This window comes from Babylonia areolata, chromosome 21 (genome assembly GCF_041734735.1).
Source record: "Babylonia areolata isolate BAREFJ2019XMU chromosome 21, ASM4173473v1, whole genome shotgun sequence".
Lineage (NCBI taxonomy): Eukaryota > Metazoa > Mollusca > Gastropoda > Neogastropoda > Buccinidae > Babylonia > Babylonia areolata.
Window position 1 is genome coordinate 11,630,222 of NC_134896.1, and position 22,370 is coordinate 11,652,591.

Consider the following 22,370-nt stretch of genomic DNA (forward strand, 5'->3'; position numbering starts at 1 on the left):
ACACAAGCCTCAGTAGTGTACACTCCCAAGGCCTGACCAACGCGTTGGGTTAATGTCATTGTACTGAGGTCGAGCTGCCGTTTCTTTTTCTTTTTTTAACAGCATGCACTGCAAAGTCGGCCGTGCAGCATGATACAGTATGGATCAGTCCGCACGCTTCGACACATCAGCGGGAGGAAGGTGGCAGACTTGTTAATTATAATACGCTTATTTCCCAGTACAGTGTCCGCCGGTGAGGTCTGGGATCGAATCCGGCCTGGTCTCGCCCTTTTCGCGGCGGCCAAGTTTGACTGGAAAATGAAAACTATGAGACGGTTCAGACAAACGTAAACTGAGGTCCCGGCAGTGTACAACGGTACACACTTCGCAGTGGCTCCGCGGCTGGAAAGGAACCTATGGCGATTAAAGTGTCATGTTCTGACAAAATTCTTTACTGAGAAATCCACCGTGACTCAATGATACTATGTACACAAATCTCTCTCTCTGTGTGTGTGTGTGTGTGTGTGTGTGTGTGTGTGTGTGTATATATATATATATATATATATATATAGAGAGAGAGAGAGAGAGAGAGAGAGAGAAAATTTATGTATATACATATTACATATACATACATACATGCGGCATACACACACATACAAACACACACACACACACACGACACACACGCACTCACACACACACACACACACACACACACACACACACATATATATATATATATATAGAGAGAGAGAGAGAGAGAGAGAGAGAGACGCCTCCTTGAGAAACTGAAACTGAAATGAACTCCATCAGCATACCGTCTGACCCACTGGACGATGGGTGGATCCAGGATGGGGCTAATTCAGGTATAAACAATAACGTACGTACCTTTCTTCTTGTCAGGTTCTTGTTCTCGTTCTTCTCGTTCAGTCTTGTTCTTCTTGTTCTCAGTTGTTCAGTCTTGTTCTCGTTCAGTCTTGTTCTTCTTGTTCTCAGTTGTTCAGTCTTGTTCTTCTTGTTCTCAGTTATTCAGTCTTGTTCTTGTTCTTCTCGTTCAGTCTTGTTCTTCTTGTTCTCAGTTGTTCAGTCTTGTTCTTGTTCTTCTCGTTCAGTCTTGTTCTTCTTGTTCTCAGTTGTTCAGTCTTGTTCTCGTTCTTCTCGTTCAGTCTTGTTCTTCTTGTTCTCAGTTGTTCAGTCTTGTTCTTCTTGTTCTCAGTTATTCAGTCTTGTTCTCGTTCTTCTCGTTCAGTCTTGTTCTTCTTGTTCTCAGTTGTTCACGGTCTTGTTCTTGTTCTTGTTTTTCTTCTGTCAGTCTTTTTTTTATTATGTCATTTTTACGGTCGTCTTCTCAGTCTTGTTTTCCCTTTCATCTCTTAAATCCCCCATTTTCATTTTCGGCGGAATTGTAAATAAACACAGCCTGACCAGCTGCAATGTGCAAGACTGATTATGATACTGAACTGCTCGATTACAGACACTTATGGTTGTATGAAATATGATTTCATTCATTAAAACATTTTTTATTTCAGTTCCGGGGTGACTTGATTTGGTACACCGCGGTATGATATGGTAGCCTACGTATCCCCAGGTCGTATGGGAGTGACATGACCAGACAGTGTATTCAAGAGTATAATGTAATGTGATACATGACAGTACGTCACAGTGCCGTCGGATACTGTGAAATTCAAGGACCTATGTTTTACCGGCGGCAATTTTCAGTTTGCACATGAATGAAGCGATACAGTTACCGCGGGCATTAGCACTGAGATGTTGTACTGAACCCATTTTCGGCAGTGGCTTTCGACTTTATTTTGTACGTTATTTTACTCAGTCAGTTTGGATGCGGAAACAGCCACTAAACTATATTTAAAATTAATGTGCTGTCATCTCAGTCAGTCGCCGCTCTTTCGGTTTGTGGTCCCGCCCGAACTAAGAAAATGTTAACAGAAAGTTTGAGGCGACAAGTGTCGGTTCAGGTTTATCAGTGTTAGTGGGTCATTTTGCGTCGAATTTTGCCTATTTCTTGATTAGAAAGGTGGACCACACGCAACATGTCACGGTCATATTTCATAAGCCTCCATTGCAAAACACGCGAAAAAAAAATCGTCAGTTTAGATAGGTGCAATAATATCTATTCAGGACGCTAAAATAGGACATTATGATATGATATGATATGATATATGATATGATATGATATGATGTAAAATGAGATATATGATTAATCTATGAACTTTATACAAAACGATAAATACAGGCTCTTCGATCCCTTTCAAAATTACCTAGGGTATTATTTGGAAAGTATTCAACAATGACTTTGACACCGGCGGCGTGGATGTTCCGATCCACGTATTTGTATAACTCCAATAACAGCGCCCGCAGTTGAAACGTGCTCGACTTCCGCCAAGATTTTGCACATGTTTTATTTGTGAGTACGTTGAACTGCAGAGAATCTCCTGCATTATGTAGCATGTGCTCTTTTTCCGATTTTTAACTGAGACTTAGATGATGAGGAATAATTACAATTGTTATACATTTATCTGTCGAGGATCAATTGTCCACCGATGCTTTTGGCAGTGTCCAATGTTTTGTTTTGGTTCAAATGTTGGATGACGATGTGTTCAGCAAACAAACACAACAGTCATTGCTATAAACTTTATTTTGTCAGGTCGAAGCACTGAAGGCCTGACCAGCTGTTTATGCGTAGCTCAAGCATCTGCTATTTCTTTCTTTCTTTCTTTTTATTTATCTTTTAAAATGTGTGATTTGTGGATCAGTCCGCACGCTTTGACACCTCGGCCATACCACGTTGAAAACACCGGTTCTTGTCCGATCACCGAAGTTAACGTCGGGCCCGGTTAGTACTTGGATGGGTGACCGCCTGGGAACACCGGGTGCTGTTGGCAACCTTTTTTTCTCAAGGCCTGACTAAGCGCGTTGGGTTACGCTGCTGGTCAGGCATCTGCTTGGCAGATGTGGTGTAGCGTATATGGATTTGTCCGAACGCAGTGACGCCTCCTTGAGCTACTGAAACTGAAACTGATTTGACACCTCGTTCAGTGAGTCTTTGAAACTGAAACTAAAACTGAAGTACCGAAATCATCAATGTGCTGACTGCTCCGGATAGTAACTGTTTTATTCTGTGTTACGATTGATATAAAGCAAAAACGTAGAAAAAGAAGAAAAGCAATGCACTTTATGCAGCTGAAAGACAATAATTTGAATAAATCTACAGTGTCGTCATTACTATTACTGCAGTACTTGCAGGCAAGCAGCATCCTCTTTGTGGAAACGGGAAAGCAAAATCTTCACACTGGCATCATGTGCACACCTGCTTGTCCCTTCATTGATACTTATCCTTCCTTCCTTCCTTTCGGTCGCACTTGTCACAGAGTCAGGCTGGCCTGCGAGACAAATGTCGTCGTGGCTTCCAGGTCTTGTCTGCAGCCATAGAGCTTGGTGCGTAGTGGGGTCGCTTCTGGCCACACGGTGTCTCTCAGTCCCTAGTGGAGGGGACAAGTCTGCAGAACGTGTTCTGGTGTTTGGTCTTCAAGACCACAGGGACAGGTCGGTGATGGTGCCAGCTTCAGCTTCTTGAACATGTGCGCGTTGAGGTGGCAGTGTCCTGTGCGTAAGCGCATAATTGCTACCTGCTGCCAGCGTTCAAGCTCGTGATATGCATCCCTTGTGGCTTGTGGTCGCAGTGCTGCCTTCACAAGGGTCTTCTTTTCAGTGAAGCTAACACTGTTGTTTGGTTGTCTTTCTTTCGCTCCGAGTTTGGCGAGCTGGTCCGCAATTTCGTTGCCCGGAATTCCGCAGTGGGCCGGAACCCATTGCAGGACTACTCGTTGTTGCTGGGCAACTTCTTGTAGTTTCTCCTTGAGACGAGGAAGTTTATCTCCTGCAAGGGCTTCCAGGACAGACAACGCATCTGTCAGAAAGACAACTTGTGGGCATTCGCTCTCTGAGTCGTGAACCATTGAAGCGGCCTGCACGAGCGCCTGAACCTCAGCTGCGTAGTTTGAACAGTACTTTCCTGTGGGTATCCTTGCTGTGGATGTGTGGTGCTCAGGAGACTTCATGTACACTCCTGCCCCTCCGTCAGCAACAGCGTTGGTTGCAGAGCCATCTGTGTACACGTGAATCCAGGATTCTTCAGGGTACCTTTCAGCAATCATGGCTTGTGTCAGAGTGCGTTTGGCCGTGTCATCCTGAGAATCTCCTGGAGCGACCTGAGGGACTGATGTTGAGATATGAAAACTTGTGGAGTCTTCATTCCATGGCTGCGGCAGGTCGTTGGGACTCAGTGGAAGTGCGATGGAGGCACACCATCCCGGTGCGCCCTGGCAAGTCTCTTGCTTTCATGGATAAAGCTACTGCACTTGAGGCGGTTCTTTGTCAGTCCGTTCATCCTCTTCTTCATCGGATGATCAGGCAGGCACTGGAACTTTTCTGCTTGGACCATGATTTTGGCGTCTCTCCTTTGTGCAAGGGGTTGTGTGGCAGTAATCTCCTCCATGGCCTTGATTGGTGTGGTTCGCATGGATCCGGTGATGATCCGTAGGGCTTGATTTTGGACCCTATCCAGAGACTGCTGGTGGGTCTTCGCTGCCGTAGACCAGGCTGTTGAGCCGTACTCAAGGTGGGGCCTGACGGTTCCCTGGTAGACGCGCTTGAGTATCATTTCGTTTGCTCCCCAGCTGGTTCCGGCTAGCTTTCGCATGATGGCCAACTTGCGTCTGGCTTTTGCTTCAGCACGTTTGATGTGTGGCTTCCAGGTTTGTCTCTTGTCGAAGGTGACACCAAGATAGGTAGCCTCCTCGTCACTTCTCAGGGGTGTGTCGTCCAGTTTGATGGTTCCTGGTTTTTGTTTTGGTGACAGTGTGAAGAGTGTTGTAGAGGACTTTTCTTTGTTGATGGCTACACACCACTCCTCTGCCCATGCTGCTAAGCGGTCTGCTGCTAGCTGCATTCTGTAGGTGGCGGTAGTGGCATGTTCCTCCTTACACCACATCACTAGGTCATCAGTGTAGAGTGCAGCATGGATACCTTTGGGAAGTGTTTCAATGAGGTCATTGATGAAGATCAAGAAGAGGGAAGGGGAGAGGACTCCTCCCTGTGGAACTCCGTGTCGCAGCAGTACTTTCTTGCCTTTGTGTCCGTCAACTGTGACCCTTGCCCTGCGGTTGTGGAGATAGGATCTGATCCAGCGCAGCATGTTCCCTGCGACCCCACATCTCTGCAGCTTCACGAGGAGGCTGTCAGTCCAGACTTTATCAAAGGCCTTTTGCAGATCAATCCAGGCAGCAAGAACTACCTTCTGCTCCTGGAACGCATCTTCTGTTTCTTGTGCGAGGTAGGTAGCTTGGTCCTCTGTGCTGTGAAACTGACGAAAGCCTGCCTGTTCAGAAACCAGGATGTTTTCAGTCTCGAGATACCAAAGCAGGCGCTGGTTCACCATCCTTTCTAGGGTCTTCACAACGCAGCTGGTCAGGCTGATTGGTCTGTAGCTGGCCGCCTTCTTCTTGTCCTTTCCCTTCTTAAGGATAGGAATCATGATGGCTTCTCGCCAGACTTGAGCCAAGGTCCCAGTTTCCCAGCTGTGGTTGTAAACCTCCAGAAGTTTCAGGACGGCGGTGTTGCCGAGGTGCTTCAACATCTCGTTAGTGATCTCATCTGGCCCTGGGGATTTCCTGGTTTTTAGTTTCCTCAGAGTTGTCTGAAGCTCGTAAAGAGTGAGGGGCTGCTTCATGAGTTTCACATCGGTGTTGTGGGTCCGTTCTCTCTGTTCCCTTCTTGCTTCTCTTGTTTGGAGAGGGCTGACAGGTACATTGCTCTCCTCTGCGTAATTGTCAGCAAAGCGGTTGGCTGCGCGTCGTCCTGTCAGTAACTCTCCGTTCTCCTCCAGCGTAGTTGTCTGAGCTCTGCTGCCTTTATCATTGAGTTGACCTACAACTTTCCACAGCTTCCTTCCATCTTTCTCAAGGTTCAGCGCCGCTGTCTTCTCTCTCCAGCTCTGGCGTCTCGCTTGTACTTTTGCCTTGAGGAATTTGGCTTTCGTCTGCTGAAGTCGCAGGTGGTTCTCATCTGATGGATTTCTTTCTGCTTCCTGTCTGGCTTCTGTCATCTCGTCCTGAAGTTCTTGAAGCTGGTTTGACCAGTAGGGTTTGTAGTCTTTGCGAGCTCCACGTGGAATACATTCTTGGGCTGCTTGAAGGATGCAGCCGTTCAGCTCTCTGACAACGTTATTGATGTCTCTGCCGTGGACATGGATGTCCCTGGTAAGAGCATTGGTGCGGTGTCTGAAGAGACCCCATTTGGCCTTCTTGTAATTCCAGCGTGGGGGCACAGGAGTGTTGGTGGTGTTCCTGTTGATAGTGATGAACACTGGCCTGTGATCGCTGCCTCCCAGCTGATCCCCTACTTCTCTGCTAACGTCTCCGTGGAGGTCGTCAGTGCAAAAGGCAAGGTCAGGGGTAGTGGTGGAGCGCCATCGTCTGGAGTAGAAGGTTGGGGTGTCGCTTGGGGAGTTGATGAGAACGAGATGATGGTCGTCTTGCCAGTCTTCCACTTCTTCACCTCGGCGGTCCATATGGTCGTAACCCCAGCTCTGGGAGTGGCTGTTGAAGTCACCCACAGCAAGAAAACTTGTGTCTGGGACCTCTATGGTGTCGAGGGACAGTGGACGGTCATCGGGGCAGTAGAAGTTCAGATGTGCAACTCTGTGTCATTCAGTTTGGCCCTAATCGTTTGGTACTCGGCATTCTCCATGTGGACGGCTGATTCGCAGGAGTGTATGTTGTTCCTAACAAGGGTCAGGATACCACCTTTGTGTCTTTCTGCTCTGTCCGACCTGAAGCACTGATAGCCTCTGACTCTGAATGCTTTTCCGCTTTGCAGGTGGGTTTCTTGAATGCAGCAGATGTTGATGTTTTTCTCATGCAGGAGGTGTTCTAGCTCCGTCTTTTTGTTCATGACTCCTTCTGCATTCCAATGCATAACCATGAAAGGTTGACGCTTCTTGGATGAAGTTGATGTGCTGCCAATCGCATTCCTCCGCTGTCTCCTGGCGTGCCAAGACGGACAAGGGTGACCTCCAGTCGCTGAGGGCGGACTCTGTTGAGGCGCGGAGCCCGGCGCTGCACCACCCTGGAGGGACCTCAGTGGGCGAGCGACATCGGTTTCACATGATCTGTCCAACTCTGTCTCTTGTGCGTAGTTGCATGGCACTGTGGTTTGTTAGAAGGCGCGCGCTGGCCCAGTACCGCTGTCTTCAGCCCTCTAGGTTTCTGTAGGGGTTACCCCGCCCTTAGCTCATGGCCTAAAGACCTACCCTGTGAGCACAGGGGACTGACTGCCAGTTAGTCTGGCCCCTACCCCACGCGGACCTGTCCGGCTTGGTTGAACCTGCCAGGAGTAAAACTCCCGCCGGCATAGCTCCGGGGGTTGTCAGGGCACGCAAGCCCCTGCACCGCGACAAGGCGGCAGTCGTTACAGGGGATTGATACTTATCATATATGTGTATATTGGCAGCTTAAGTTGAACTGCACATCAACTTGTTTTGTTCCCAAAAGCTGACAATGCAAAGTTCTTTTCCAGTACCACAAAGCCATCCACAGACATCTTGCATTTGTTCTGATTTTTCCTTTATCTGAGTTTAGTTCAATGGACACAAAAAGATGTTACAGTTCGCTTGATTTGCCTGTAGTTCAAAACTACTATTTTGAATTAAATGAACATACATCAGGAGGGAAACACCTTTCTTCTTGATTTGCTAACTGTACCACATGTAAGGCACATGAAAGGGGGTTTGCTTCACATGCAAAAAATGAATCAGAAAATTAGACAGGCAGAAGCAGTGTTCCCAGTCACCTGACTTACACAGCTTCATATGCCATGCAAAAATATCATGGATAGGGTTAACGATGGAGATGGATTTCTGTTGTAGGATATATTGCTAGAACATGAAAGTGATGACAATGACAATAAACTGACAGCACCATATGATGCTTGTTCAGTATGTTGAGTAGTAGGTGTGTGTATGTGTGTGTTTATTGGTGCATGCATGTGTGCGTACAAGTGTTCACAAGCGCGTTTTATATATATATATATGTATGTATGAATGTGTGTGTGTGTGTGTATTTATATATATATATATATATATATATATATATATATATATATATATATTAATATGTATACATGTGTGTGGATGAGTGCTTGTGTGCATCTTTCAATTGTCAACATTGTTGTAGTTGTCATTTTTTCGTTTGATCTTTTTTTATCTGATGCATTTCTTGATTTATTTAATGACATGATTTCTTTTCATTGTTCTCTCTTATCTGCATATATTATTATATATGCATATGTTTGTGTGGGGATGTTTGAGTGAATGTTTTTAGTGCTGTTGTAAAGCACATAGAGGTTCAAGAATAGAATAAAGATATAGATATAGATAAAGCTGTCAAAGCAGACAACATTTTTGAGCGAGTGACTATAATTGACTGGGGCAGATTGCCTGCATGTGAGTGAACTGATACATACATATATATATATATATATATATATATATATATATATATATATATATACACACACACACACACACACATATACATAATATACATTACCTGCAATGTGTGGAGTGAATGTGTGAAATGATGAAGGCAATGCTTTTGTATTTCCTTTGTCATTCATTTAAAAGTTAATGTGTTTCTACAACCCTGTTTCAGTATTGAATACTTGTCTGTGTTGTGATACTGCACTTGACCAGATTTCTCTGTCTGAGATAATAAAGTTATTTTTATTTAATCTTTACTGTTTAGTGACTGGTTGTCAGGAGATGCTTCATGTTCGTGGATGTGAGGCCTTAGCATAATTTGAAGATGGCAGTTTGCTTTGATAGATCTTTGTCTCCTTGCAGCAAGGCTGGCCAGTCCAGATCAAATCCTGAGGCATCTCCTGAACACAGTGTGGACAAACTGATGGGAGACCCTTGTAGAATCTTTTGCACATGCTTGGTGGCATGGTGGCATAGGGGTAAAGCGTCCACGGAGGAAGCGAGAGAATCTGAGCACACACAAGTGAATCCCTCACTCTGCAGTATTTTCTCCCTCTCCACTTGACCTGAAGTGGTAGTCTGGGTGCTATTCATTTTGATGAGTCCTGTGTGTAGCATGCACTTACTGCACATAAAAGAATGAGTGCATTCTGTAGAAAAGTCATTTTTGATAGGAAAACAAATGTGCAGACAGAAAAAAAGAAATTAAAAGAGTGGTGCTGCACTGTGCGATGTGCTCTCCCCAGGGAGAGCTGCCCGGATTCACACAGAGAAATTAGCTCTGACTAAAATGACTTATACAATACAATACAATAAAATACAATTTTACAATATTTCATTTTCTCAAGGATGTCGATCACGTAAGCCGTTAAGGTCTTCCTCTAAGTAGGGATCCCACATAGGGCTAGTGAACTACAGATTACATGTACAAGTCTTCTTCCATGGTTTTGGTATCATGTTTATGTGATTTAATTTTCTCTTCTCATGCTTTTTATGCTACCGATGTTGTCTCTGTGATTGGCAGAAACTGGGTTGGAAACCATGCCGTGGGCAAGTTTTGAAGGGTCCGAAAGCAGTGAAGGTTCTGTGGTTTCCTCCAGTAGAGTGCGCCAGGTAGTCGCAAAAGACTTCAGGGCTGCCATTCTGCAAAAAGTGCTCTTCAAGCAGAGCGTGGAGGGGTCACAATTCTGTGATGCCACCTTGGTTATTGGTGACAATGTGAGTCCTGTTGTTCTGTTGTTGTTTTTGTTTGTTTTCTTTTTCCTGCTCATTTTATTTTTGAACTCAGTGATGCGTGATGTTTTCAGATAACACATGGTCATTGGTGTGATGTTTTGTCTCTATCTTTGTTACTGTACGTCCCACCTTTGTCTCTCTCTGTCTCTTGCCTCAGTCTTTCCCCTCTCTCCTTTAGTGCATCATCTTTCTTTTCCTTCCTTCCTTTGTTCTTCTCCTCTCTCATTCATGCATGCATGCATGCACATGTACTTTATACTTTTTCTGTTTTTTGTGTGGAGAGTATAGTATTTCTCTGCAATTTTATTTTTATTTTTATTTTTTATTTTTTTTTTTTTTCCACCTTGCTATTTGTTTGTATTCACTTTTCCCCTCCTTTTTTCATTTATTCCATGGACTGATTTATAGATTTCATTAAGAGGGGCAGGATGAAAACAGGCCATTATGTGCGTGCTCCTTTTCCCCACATTGAAAAAAAAAAGTTCAGTTTTTGTTATTTCTTTGTTTTCAGGTGATAAAGGCTCATTGGTGTGTGCTTGTGGAGTGTCCCTATTTTGAGGCTCTGTACAATTTCCACAGTGCCATGAAGGAACCTCTGACAGGTGAGATAGTTGCGTTACAAGATTAGATACATATAAAGAGTATTGAGGTCAGCTCTTCAACCTTTCTGTATTCAGTATCACTTACAAGTCATTAGTTGTACAACAGAAAAGTAGACAGTATGTCAGGTTTGCAGAAGAACAGTAGAATGTTGAAAACATCAAACTGAAAGTTTAGATTTAGAGAAGAATAATGATGATATTAAAAAAAAAAGGCCCCCCCCCCCCACACACACACACACTCTCTCCTCTCTCTGTCTCTGTCTCTCTCTCTCTATATATATATCCCTTTCCCTTACCCCCACCCCCAACACACACACACTCACAGACTCAGCAGTGGAGCCTGAAAGGTCTGACTGTTTGGTGCAGGCGAGGTACGTCTGAGCTTTGGCAGTGACGAGGTGATGAAGGCAGCCATCCAGTACCTGTACACGGGGGAGGTGCGTCTCTCAATGGACAACATTGAGAGCTACCTGGCTGTGGCCGACTACCTGCAGATTCAGGATCTGATGGACACCTGTGTGTCTTTCCTCAGCCAGAAGCTCTACGACCTGGACAACTGTGTGAAGGTGAGTGTCGCCTTTGCTTTCTGCCTCCGCTGAACATGTTGCAGACACGGGGTTCACAAAAAGTTATGAACCACTTTGTCGCCTTTGCTTTCTTCCTCCGCTGAACATGTTGCAGACACAGGGTTCACAAAAAGTTATGAACCACCAGGGAACTTTTTTGTGAATGCAGGGTTCACACAAAGTTAGGGACCACTACAAACACAGGGTTTACACAAAGTTAGGGACCACTAGGGAACTTGTTGTAAACACAGGGTTCACACAAAGTTAGGGACCACTAGGGAACTTTGTTGTAAACAGAGGGTTCACACAAAGTTAGGGACCACTAAAGAACTTTGTTGTAAACACAGGGTTCACACAAAGTTAGGGACCACTAAAGAACTTTGTTGTAAACACAGGGTTCACACAAAGTTAGGGACCACTAGGGAACTTGTTGTAAACACAGGGTTCACACAAAGTTAGGGTTTGCTTTCTTCCTCCGCTGAGCATGTTGCAGACACAGAGTTCACAAAAAGTTATGAACCACTTTGTCGTCTTTGCTTTCTTTTTCCGCTGAACATGTTGCAGACACCGGGTTCACAAAAAGTTATGAACCACCAGGGAACTTTTTTGCGAATACAGGGTTCACACAAAGTTAGGGACCACTACAACACAGGGTTCACACAAAGTTAGGGACCACTAGGGAAATTTGTTGCAAATACAGGGTTCACACAAAGTTAGGGACCACTACAACACAGGGTTCACACAAAGTTAGGGACCACTAGGGAAATTTGTTGCAAACACAGGGTTCACACAAAGTCAGGGACCACTTGGGAACTTTGTTGCAAATACAAGGTTCACACAAAGTTAGGGACCACTAGGCAACTTGCTTATTTTTCTTCTTGAGAGCATGGTGAAACGATGCTGAAATTGACAAAATGTTGTGTACGCAGTCAGTGTAATGAGCATGACTTTAAACATACAGAACCAGAGGCGTTTTCTTGCATGTGCACTTCCATGTTTTTTTTTTTACAATGAAAACCAACAGCCGTTGTTTATAAATCACTGAATAACTGTTAATGTTTGGCGGGAACATTTGTTTTCAAACACCTCTTTCAGGCTGTTCGTGGTGTATGTGTACCTGAAACGGCTGTTAGCATAATCAGTTAGAGGACAGTGGTAGACCACATGCAGTTTGCATGATTTAAATCAACTCTCTTTTTTTGTGTGGATATTTTATAAAATCATACCTGCTTTTATGACGTAGTCCTTTTCGTGAAGTCAGATTTAATTTGACTACCTGCCAGTCATGGCTTTGCTCCCTGGGACAGGCCATTTTAATGTTGTCGAGGAAATTTGGAAGCAAAATTGAAAATGTTTCATGTATAATTTTATGTTATGTATTTAATTGTACTGCCTGCCTGTTGTGGCTTTGTTCCTTTGAGGCTGACCCCATTTTGTTTCTTTTTCTGTGTGAATATGGCTTGTCAGTCTGTGACTAAGTTGTAAGACTGAATTTCATTCAGTTGATGTGTGAATGAAAAGAGCACAATATTTGGTGTTGTTCTATCACTCATACCCCTCACACTCCTCTCCTCCCCAGTGCCAACCCCACTTTTTTCTGTCTTTTTTTAAAATTATTAAATTGAAATAGTGTGTTTACAGAGGAGAAAGCTGGCAGAATGGTTAAGACGCTTATCTACCAATACAGTGTCTGTTAGTGTCTGAGTTCAGATCCAGGTCTCACCCTTTCTCCCCGGAAAATGAAAATGAGCGTCTAGTTATACGTATAAACTGAGTTCATGTATGCAGCACTCACTTGGTGCACTGAAAAAGAACCCATGGCAACATAACTGTTGTTCTGTGGCAAAATTCTGCAGAAGAAATACACTCTGATAGGAACACAAATATGTATATATGCATGCACTCAAGGTCTGATTAAGCACGCTGGGTAATGCTGCTGGTCAGGCATGTGCCTAGTGTGATGAAGTGTATATATATGGACTTGTCTCAATGCAGTGATGCCTGCTTCAGGAAGTTGACAGGGAAAGAACTGAAACCTTTCAAACGGTGTGCCTAGTGTGGTGAAGTGTATATATGTGGACTTGTCTCAATGCAGTGATACCTCTGTCAGAAACTGACATGGAAAGAACTGAAACCTTTCAAATGGTGGGTCTTACTTTCCAGATCTTGCTGATAGCCAGTCTGTACAACCTGGACGAGAAGTACGAGGATGTTCTGAGGTTCGTCCATGGTAACCTGCAGGAGCTGATGGAAGGGGACCAGCTTCTGGACCTCACCAGCACCTCTGTGCACTCCTTCTTCACGGAGCCCACTCTCTCCTACATCAGTCGGAGCGACTTCTTCAACTTCCTTGTCAGGTGAGAAAGCTTTAGTGGACTGGAGGGTTGGGATTTTTGTTTTGCTTTGTGGTTTCTTGAGGTACAAAGGTTTCTTGTTTCTAACTTTAGCACCCCCAGATTGTGGTGTGTGTGTGTGTGTGTGTGTGTGTGTGTGTGTGTGTGTGTGTGTGAATTTCTTTTTTTTAATTTCTTTTTTTTTTTTTTTTTTTACAATTGTTGATGATTTTGGGTTAATACCATTTCCAGCTTCTTTTAAAGTTCTTAAGAACCCCTGGCTTAGCAGTTATAGAATCATCTGTTCATTTATGTATATTTTCTTTCATGTAAGACGGCTTTGATTTTTATTTAGAACCGATTTATTTAAGTGATTTTTTTTTCTAAATATATTTTGGGATGGGAAATAAGACTTATTTATTTATTCATTCAATTCCATTGTTCATGTCAGGATGTATGTACCTTTAGTTAAGATGTGGTGGGAAAAATCCATACTCTCCAGTAATAAGTGTGTAGCCACCATGAATCTCTCTCTCTCTCTCTCTAATGCATGCGCACACAAACATGCACACACAAAAACATGCACACACATACATATATATGTACACACACACACACTCACACACACATACAAACACAACACATGCACACACACCTGCGTACACACACCTCACAGGCATGTGGGCACACACAAAACAATACAGGGAATAGGGAAAGCATCATGCTAAACCACCACTTGCCTTATGCATTGATGTGGTGCAGTTTGTTTTCACTGTATGACAGGTGGACGGAAAGAGATGAACAGAAGGGAGAGTGGAACACTTTACACTGTGTTAATGTGACGCGGTGCGTTGTCACTGTATGACAGGTGGACGGAAAGAGATGAACGGAAGAGAGAGCGGAACACTTTACACTGTGTTAATGTGACGCGGTGCGTTGTCACTGTATGACAGGTGGACGGAAAGAGATAAAGGGAGAGTGGAGCACTTTACAGTGTGTTGATGTGATGTGGTGTGTATTCACTGTATGACAGGTTGACGGAAAGAGATGTACAGAAGAGAGAGCGGAACACTTTACACTGTGTTAATGTGACGCGGTGTGTTTTTACTGTGTGACAGGTGGATGGAAAGAGATGAAGGGAGAGTGGAACACTTTACACTCTGTTGATGTGACGCGGTGTGTTGTCACTGTATGACATGAATGGAGAGCGAAACACTTTACACTGTGTTGATGTGATGCAGTGTGTTTTCACTGTATGACAGGTGGAAGGAAAGAGATGAAGGGAGAGTGGAACACTTTACACTGTGTTAATGTGACGCGGTGCGTTGTCACTGTATGACAGGTGGACGGAAAGAGATGAACGGAAGAGAGAGCGGAACACTTTACACTGTGTTAATGTGACACGGTGCGTTGTCACTGTATGACAGGTGGACGGAAAGAGATAAAGGGAGAGTGGAGCACTTTACAGTGTGTTGATGTGATGTGGTGTGTATTCACTGTATGACAGGTTGACGGAAAGAGATGTACAGAAGAGAGAGCGGAACACTTTACACTGTGTTGATGTGACGTGTGTATTCACTGAGAGGTGGATGGAAAGAAATGAACCGCATAGAGATCGGAACACATTGTGTTGATGTGACGTGGTGTGTTTTCACTGACAGGTTGACAGAGGGAGACGAGCAAAAGTGAGCTGAACACTTTACTCTGTGTCACTGTCATGCTTTGTGTTTTCCCTGCATCACAGGTGGACGGAGAGAGATGTGCAGAGCCGAGCGAAACACTTTCAGGAAATGTTCCAGGCACTGGATCTTCTCCTGGTGTCCCCGTGCTTTCTGCTGGACACCATCATGGAACAGCCCCTGGTGAAGGCTTCACAGGAATGCATGGTGCGTTGTTCTGCCCTTTCTGTTCAAGAGGAAGACAGATATATGGAGCACTGCGAATCAGTTAATGGAAAGCAGAAAAACGAAATTAAATCAAAAACAAAAACAAATATCAGGTTCATGATGATCTTTTTTTTCTTCTTCTTCTTTCTCATCTTCTCCTCCTCCTCCTCCTCCATATTCTCCTTTGCTGTCTGCTGTTGGACATCATCTGTAAATAGAGTATGACAGTCAGGCATGTCTGACCATGACCATTAGAACAGCAGAGGAGGAAACTGATGTCCCAACTATCTGGGCTAGAATTTTATTATAGTGGAGAGTGTCTTGCCCAGGTTAGTCCCCACTCCCTTTGTCAAGAGGGCTTTAGAGAAGTTGGCATTGGGATGGTCCCCATAGGCCAACTAGCCTCCATGTCTACAGCTCTAAACACCAGTGCAGTCTTGCCTTCCTAGTTTGAGAATCATAGTCCTTCACAAAAGACCAGGCTGTAAATGAATTGCAATGGAGAAACCATTGATCATACAACACTCATGTTGGCCCGACTGTAAGCCTATGTCAATCTCTGATATAAGCCGAAGTGTTCTGCCCTGCTGTTGGAAGTGCTCTGAAAATGGACATGAACACAAACTAACCACCCTTTGCTGATCTGATCTTATCTGCTGATGGCAGACCCTGTGCAATCAAGCCCTGAGTGATGGCAAGAAGGACGTGGGTCCCGATGGCACCCCCCTGACGGATGTGATCATTATGGGCGGGGGAGGTGGGGACAAGGCCTTCAGGTACGAGTTCTACTCCCCGCACTGCAGCACCAACAAGCTGGTGGCCTATTTTGTGCGGGAGGACCGCTGGGCCCGGCTGCCCAACCTGCCCTACAGCATGAAGAAGCCGGTGCTAACGGTAACGGAGAGGGGGAAGCTGCTGGTGGTCAACGCCTTCCAGTCTGGCACCTTTGAGAAGGCGCAGGAGATCCTGACCTTCTGCCCCCGCACCTGCTCCTGGGACATTCAGCAGGTGAGCGAGCTGCGCAGGAGGGGAGCGAGTGAGGAAGTACCGTAAAGTTCAGTCTGTTGAGCGCACTGGTATATAAGCCACACCCACTAAATTTAGGAAAAAATCGAACTTTATCCATACATAAGTCGCACGGGCTTATAAACCGCACTTATTTCCGGTACCGGAACTCATACTCATACTACAGAAAAGCTGTCAATACTGTAGGTTATGAAATAAACACAAGCGGGAACAACACAAAGAAAAGCAAGCGAAAATACTGCTAGGGCCACAAAAAAATAATAAATAAACACAACGAAAATAAGATCCATAATTTAGGGATAGTCACATTTATTCAACGTCATCCTGCTCACTGAATCCACTGAAATCTTCATCTTCAGTGTCTGAGTTGAAGAGAACCAGCACAGCTTCGTCCACCATCTTATCACTGACTTCAGCCTCGCTTTCACTTCATGAACATGAAGGTGGAGGTCGCTGCTGGTTCGTCACTTGCACTGTCGTCTGCTAGGTCGATCACCTTCAATTTGAAGGCTTCATCGTAGGCATAACGTCGCGTTTTCGGCATGATGAGAGTGTACGCTTGTGCAGAGTAGAACTGAATGCTGATCTGAAGGCTTTAATGTGTGCGGATTTGATTTATAAAACGTGAACAGTTAGCACACTATCGTGAAGCTCATCCAAAAATTCATGGACAGAAATCATGATTTTGGTGAGTTGAAGGGCAGCTAAGAATAGACGAGAATGTGACACTCCCGGGATCGTTAAAATCCTCAAATAAGCCGCATCATTGTATAAGCCGCAGAGGTTGAAGCTGGAGTAAAAAGTCACGGCTTATAGACCAAACTTTACGGTAATAGGAGAGTGTGTGAGGAGGAAAGCTGGAGAGGGAGGAATAGGAGGAGAGTGTGTGAGGAGGAAAGCTGGAGAGGGAGGAATAGGAGGAGAGTGTGTGAGGAGGAAAGCTGGAGAGGGAGGAATAGGAAGAGAGTGTGTGAGGAAAAAAGCAGGAGACGGAGGAATAGGAGGAGAGTGTGTGAGGAAGAAGGCAAGAGAGGGAGGAATAGGAGGGGAGTGTGTGAAGAAGGCAGGAGAGGGAGGAATAGGAGGAGAGTGTGTGAGGAAGAAAGCAGGAGACGGAGGAATAGGAGGAGAGTGTGTGAGGAAGAAAGCAGGAGAGGGAGGAATAGGAGGAGAGTGTGTGAAGAAGAAGGCAAGAGAGGGAGGAATAGGAGGAGAGTGTGTGAAGAAGGCAGGAGAGGGAGGAATAGGAGGAGAGTGTGTGAGGAGGAAAGCTTGAGAGGGAGGAATAGGAGGAGAGTGTGTGAGGAGGAAAGCTTGAGAGGGAGGAATAGGAGGAGAGTGTTTGAAGAAGGCAAGAGAGGGAGGAAAGGAGGAGAGTGTGTGAAGAAGGCAGGAGAGGGAGGAATAGGAGGAGAGTGTGTGAGGAAGAAAGCAAGAGAGAGAGGAATAGGAGGAGAGTGTGTGAGGAAGAAAGCAGGAGACGGAGGAATAGGAGGAGAGTGTGTGAGGAAGAAAGCAGGAGACGGAGGAATAGGAGGAGAGTGTGTGAGGAAGAAAGCAAGAGACGGAGGAATAGGAGGAGAGTGTGTGAGGAAGAAAGCAGGAGACGGAGGAATAGGAGGAGAGTGTGTGAGGAAGAAAGCAGGAGACGGAGGAATAGGAGGAGAGCACATGACAAAGAAAATGGGAGAGGGAGGAATAGGAAAAGAGTGTGTTAGAAAGAAAGCAGGAGAGGGAGCGTATATGTTGAAAAATTCTTAATGCTGAGTGAACTTGGCACTGAAAAGATTGCTTAGGCTGCCCAGCCATGGTGTGAATGGGTGCTTGTACAACAGTCTGCTGTTTTTCCATGCAATTTCAGCTTCTTTTTTTTTTTCTTCCGTCACCTATCATGTGTGTGAATGAATTGGACATGACAATAAGAACACCACAAGACTAAAATACACCCCATGAACATCCAGGCAGAAAAGGTTGTTGCAGAATTGTGAATTAACTTCAAGGTTAGAAACGGTGAAGCCTGTGTTATTATGATTACAAAACTTTCTGTTTGTATGTATACTTAAATCTCATATTGGTGGTCATGAAAGGTTGTGAAATACCATTCATTAGGAGTTATTTTTTATGCTGTTGCTGATGCCATTTTCAGATCAGCTTTCCACCGGATCACACCAATTTCGAAGTGCACTTCATTCTGTCACGCAATGACCAAGTGTATCTGGTGACCTCCAGCAGACTGGAGGTGTCTTCTAGTCGTCACCAGCCCAGTCGGGGTTCCAAAAAGTCACAGCAAAGTGAAATCCAGGGGACAATTCACCACTACGTTCTGCTGCTGGAACTGGACATGACAAGCGGTCAGTGGCACGAGTGCCTGTGTGTGTGTGTGTGTGTGTGTTTGTGTGTGTGTGTGTGTGTGTGTGTGGATATATATATGTTGTGTATATAGATGTGTGTGTGTGTGTAAGTGCATGTGTGATATGTTTGTTGTGTATAGATGTGTGTGTACTGTGGTGCGAGTTTTGTCTGATATATTTGCAAATATTTTAGTACCATTCTACCCATTTTCTTTTCTTTTTCAAAATTTTTTTTTTTTTTTTTTTCAAAAATGTGTTATCTTTCTCTGATTGTGAGTTATCTCATCCTGTCAACATTGAACATATGATATTTATATTTTTTCAATTCATTTTCCTTTAAGAAAACTTTTTTTTTTTTTTTTACTTTTGAGAATTATTTTATTTTACTTTTTTAAAGGTTGGTGATTATTTTGCAAAAATTACAAATAGTTCCAGAAGTCAAAGAGTTAAGGCCTTAAAAAGTCTGTGACCAAGATTTAGAATAGTTTTCAGTTAATTTTGGGTCTCCATACTACTGAAACAAAATTCACATATTTCATATTTTGTGTTTGTGTTAAAGCTCAGCAGCAAAATGTTTCACCTGAATTCAGAATGAGAAGTAAGATAATAAATGGAAAAAAGCATGATCCTGAATTATTGAAAGGATTTTTCTGACCAAATTCGCTTTCTTCATCCATGTAGTAGACGCTGATTCATGTGAAGAGCACAGGCTGGCACTCAAATTATTGTGCCACGTCAGGTTCCCGACGTGTTAGGTTGGCCTTTGGTCTTTTAAACTAAAGGTTTATAAAAAGTTTAATTTTTTATAGCTAGGAATCAGTATGAAACGTGGACTGAAAAATGAAGCAAAATCCTACTCCTTTGGCACACGGTGTGGGAAGGACATTGTGCTGATACTACTCTTGTTGTTTCAGGGAAGCTGCATCCCAGGTTCACATTTTTCCAGCGCTCCTTGCAGTCTGAGATCCAGGTGGCGTGCAGCCAGGCGAATGGCAGGGCCAACACCACACTCAATGGGGACGTGCTGTATGTGCTGGGCTCCAAGTGCTTCCACTACAGGGCCACCGCGCTAGGGCGTAGCTTCACCAAACTGAGTTACTACGACGTCAAGTCTCGGTATGGGAGAGAGGTGCACATCAGAGACCGCTGTACCTTTGAGCCCATGGGTATTGACCTCCCAGAGGGTTTTCTGAACATTCGTCTGGGGAAGGTGGCGCGAAAGTTTTTTGATCTGAAGGACAAGAAGATAGTGCCCACCAGCAACCACACCGTTCCGCTGCCGCCGTGCAACGCCTCACGGCAGTACCACTGCTACATATCGGTGCGTGATGAGCTGTATATCTTTGGGGGGAAGGACTATGTGAGTGGCTCCCCAGCGCCGACCTGCCTCGGTGGTGAAGTACTCCTTCAGCAGCAAGCAGTGGACAGTGTTGGACTCAGTGCCCATGGTCATCGAGAGCAGTGGCATCACACGGGGCCGGCTGCCTGTGGACGTGTTCCGCTGCCATAAAAACTGCCCCCACTGCAACCCGAGTGGCGGACGCATTAAAGACATGTTCGACAAGCAGCTAGAATCGGAAGACAGTGAATCTGGTAATGATGAACAGACGTCTTACCTGTACTATGACTCTGACAGTGGCAGCGATTTGTGGCGCTATGAGTTTGATGAAGATGACATTGATGAAGATTTACACTTTGCATGGTGAGATAATGCGAAGTGGTAAGTTGAGGAATGTATGGTTGTGTGTGTTTGGATATGCTGAGAAATGTTTGGTTTTGTGGCTTTATAAATGATGCATGCTGGGAAATGTATGTTTATTTTGTCCCTTTGTGAATGTTGTATTCTGAGAAACTTGTGTTGATTTTGTTCCATTGTGACTGTTGTATGCTGAGAAATGTGTGTCGATTTTGTCCCTTTATGAATGATGCATGCTGAGAAACGTGTGTCGATTTTGCTCTTGGTCTTCAATACTATTGTCAGGGTGATACAAAGGAAAGAAGAGATGAATGCAAATCTGCTGATCTCCTATTGTGGCTTTTTCGTTTCTTTGTGTTTTTTAATAAGTGGAAATGGGCGCAGTATTCATAAATCTTGGTTGTGTGAGTGTGTGTGTGTGTGTGTGTGTGTGTGAGAGAGAGATTCCAGTTATATTCCTCATGGAGAAGGGTTGTATGAGGAGAAAGTAGGGTATGCTGTGTACTTATCTATACCTTTTAGCAAAAAAATGTGGATTGCAAATGACATAAGCAGACATTTTGGTGACCACCCGTTCCTTGCAAAGAAAATAACATTGGTCACTGGAACTTGTGGGGGTTTATGGTGGGTTCTGTTTTTGGTTTTTTTTTTGTTCTTCAGGTAAATGCAACGAGTGAATCATAGTATGTCTGTGTTCTACAGTCGCCTTGCTCTGACACAGCTTGGTTTAGTGTTTGATCATTCTTATTGAAGATGTTGTTCTTTTTAACCATTTTATGTCAGTTTATTTTTAAATTCCATTTTTTACAAGACATAGATGATAAGCATAAGTGAATTATATACATAAGAAAGAAAAAGGTGACAAAACAGATGAAACATGAAAAAAAAGTAAAAAAAAAACAAAAACAAAAGAAAAATGCATAATGATATATAAAAAAAACTTATAGTGTTCTGAGATAAACTACTCTGAATAAATAGACACGCCATGATAGATAGCATATGATCCTTTGCATTTTTATTAGCATGGTCTGTATGTCCATGTTTTAATTGAAGTAAACAGCAGATTGTAGGGGGTTGGAGGTGAAGTTGGTTATCAGACGGTTATCAGACCTCAGTGTGTATGGATAAGGTACAGGAATAGAATTTTTTATATATATATAAATGTGAAGATATAAAGAATGATCACACAGAGAGAAAAGAAGAAAAAGGGTTGTTTTGATGGTAGACAGTGGTGTCTGGCACCTCCCACCAAGTGTTTTCTATTGAAACTGTCCATCAGTCATGTTTATGTAGTTCTTTACATGCTCTCTTAATATTGCATTTTATTTTCAGTCGTCGTTCATGCTGCCTGATGTTGATAGTAGCCCCATGAGGAGACATGGTGAAAAGAGCTGCTGAGTTGTTTTGAGCCATTCTCTCCCACTGTGCATCTGTGTGCAGATGGCATGTCATTGCCTTATGAGCAGCTGTCTGAGCAAGTGGTCGGATATCATGTTGCTGCATTGTGAGCAGTGCGCAGAACAGTTGGTCAGTCAGTCACCAGCCACTGTGGTATTGGAAAAACTGTGCAAATGGCAGTGATTCTTTCCCCTTCATATTCTTTTTATTTTTATAATTTTAACATGAGATCATAAGTGGAACATAACTTGAAAAGAAGAAGAAAAAAACAAACTGCAACCAAAAAAAAACAACAACAGTAAACTTGTTCTTGTTATTTGTTTTGTTTTTTCTCAGCAAAAACAAAAACAAAAAAACCTAACAACATGGTGGCCACACATTGCACCATAAAGGACTAACTCCCGATTTCTGCTGGGAGTATTGGTATTAGTGATGATGTAAAAGATTTTTTAAAAAGTTCTTAGAAGGTGAGGGATGTCAGTTTACATATGATAAATGCAGGTAATCAGTGTCAGGACAGTGAAATCAGTGAACCAAACGTGTTGAGGAGAGAGAGGGGTGTGGTTTTGTTCTTGATGGAAGAGGCAGTGATCAGAATGGTGGGGGGAGAAAAACATGCAGAATGAAGTGGCCATGCTGAAACAGATGAACCGCTTTATAAACAGGGTTCCCACAGTGTCTTGGAAGTCTGGAAAAGTCCCAGAAAAATAGGACGACCATTTTCAGGGCTGGAAAAGTCT

At 43.9% G+C, this 22,370-nt stretch overlaps 1 protein-coding gene and 1 pseudogene across 1 annotated transcript; both read left to right on the plus strand.

The window, feature by feature from the left end:
• Window positions 1-2,353: 2,353 nt before the first annotated feature.
• Window positions 2,354-20,877, plus strand: LOC143296231 (kelch-like protein 11). The gene is made up of 9 exons (XM_076608060.1): window positions 2,354-2,404; window positions 9,561-9,754; window positions 10,284-10,374; window positions 10,741-10,940; window positions 13,104-13,297; window positions 15,018-15,159; window positions 15,826-16,167; window positions 18,332-18,536; window positions 19,451-20,877. The coding sequence occupies exons 2-9, from the start codon at window positions 9,578-9,580 to the stop codon at window positions 20,044-20,046; spliced, it is 1,947 nt and encodes a 648-aa protein (XP_076464175.1). The 5' UTR covers window positions 2,354-2,404; window positions 9,561-9,577; the 3' UTR covers window positions 20,047-20,877.
• Window positions 2,768-2,882, plus strand: LOC143296766 (5S ribosomal RNA; annotated as a pseudogene).
• Window positions 20,878-22,370: the final 1,493 nt, after the last annotated feature.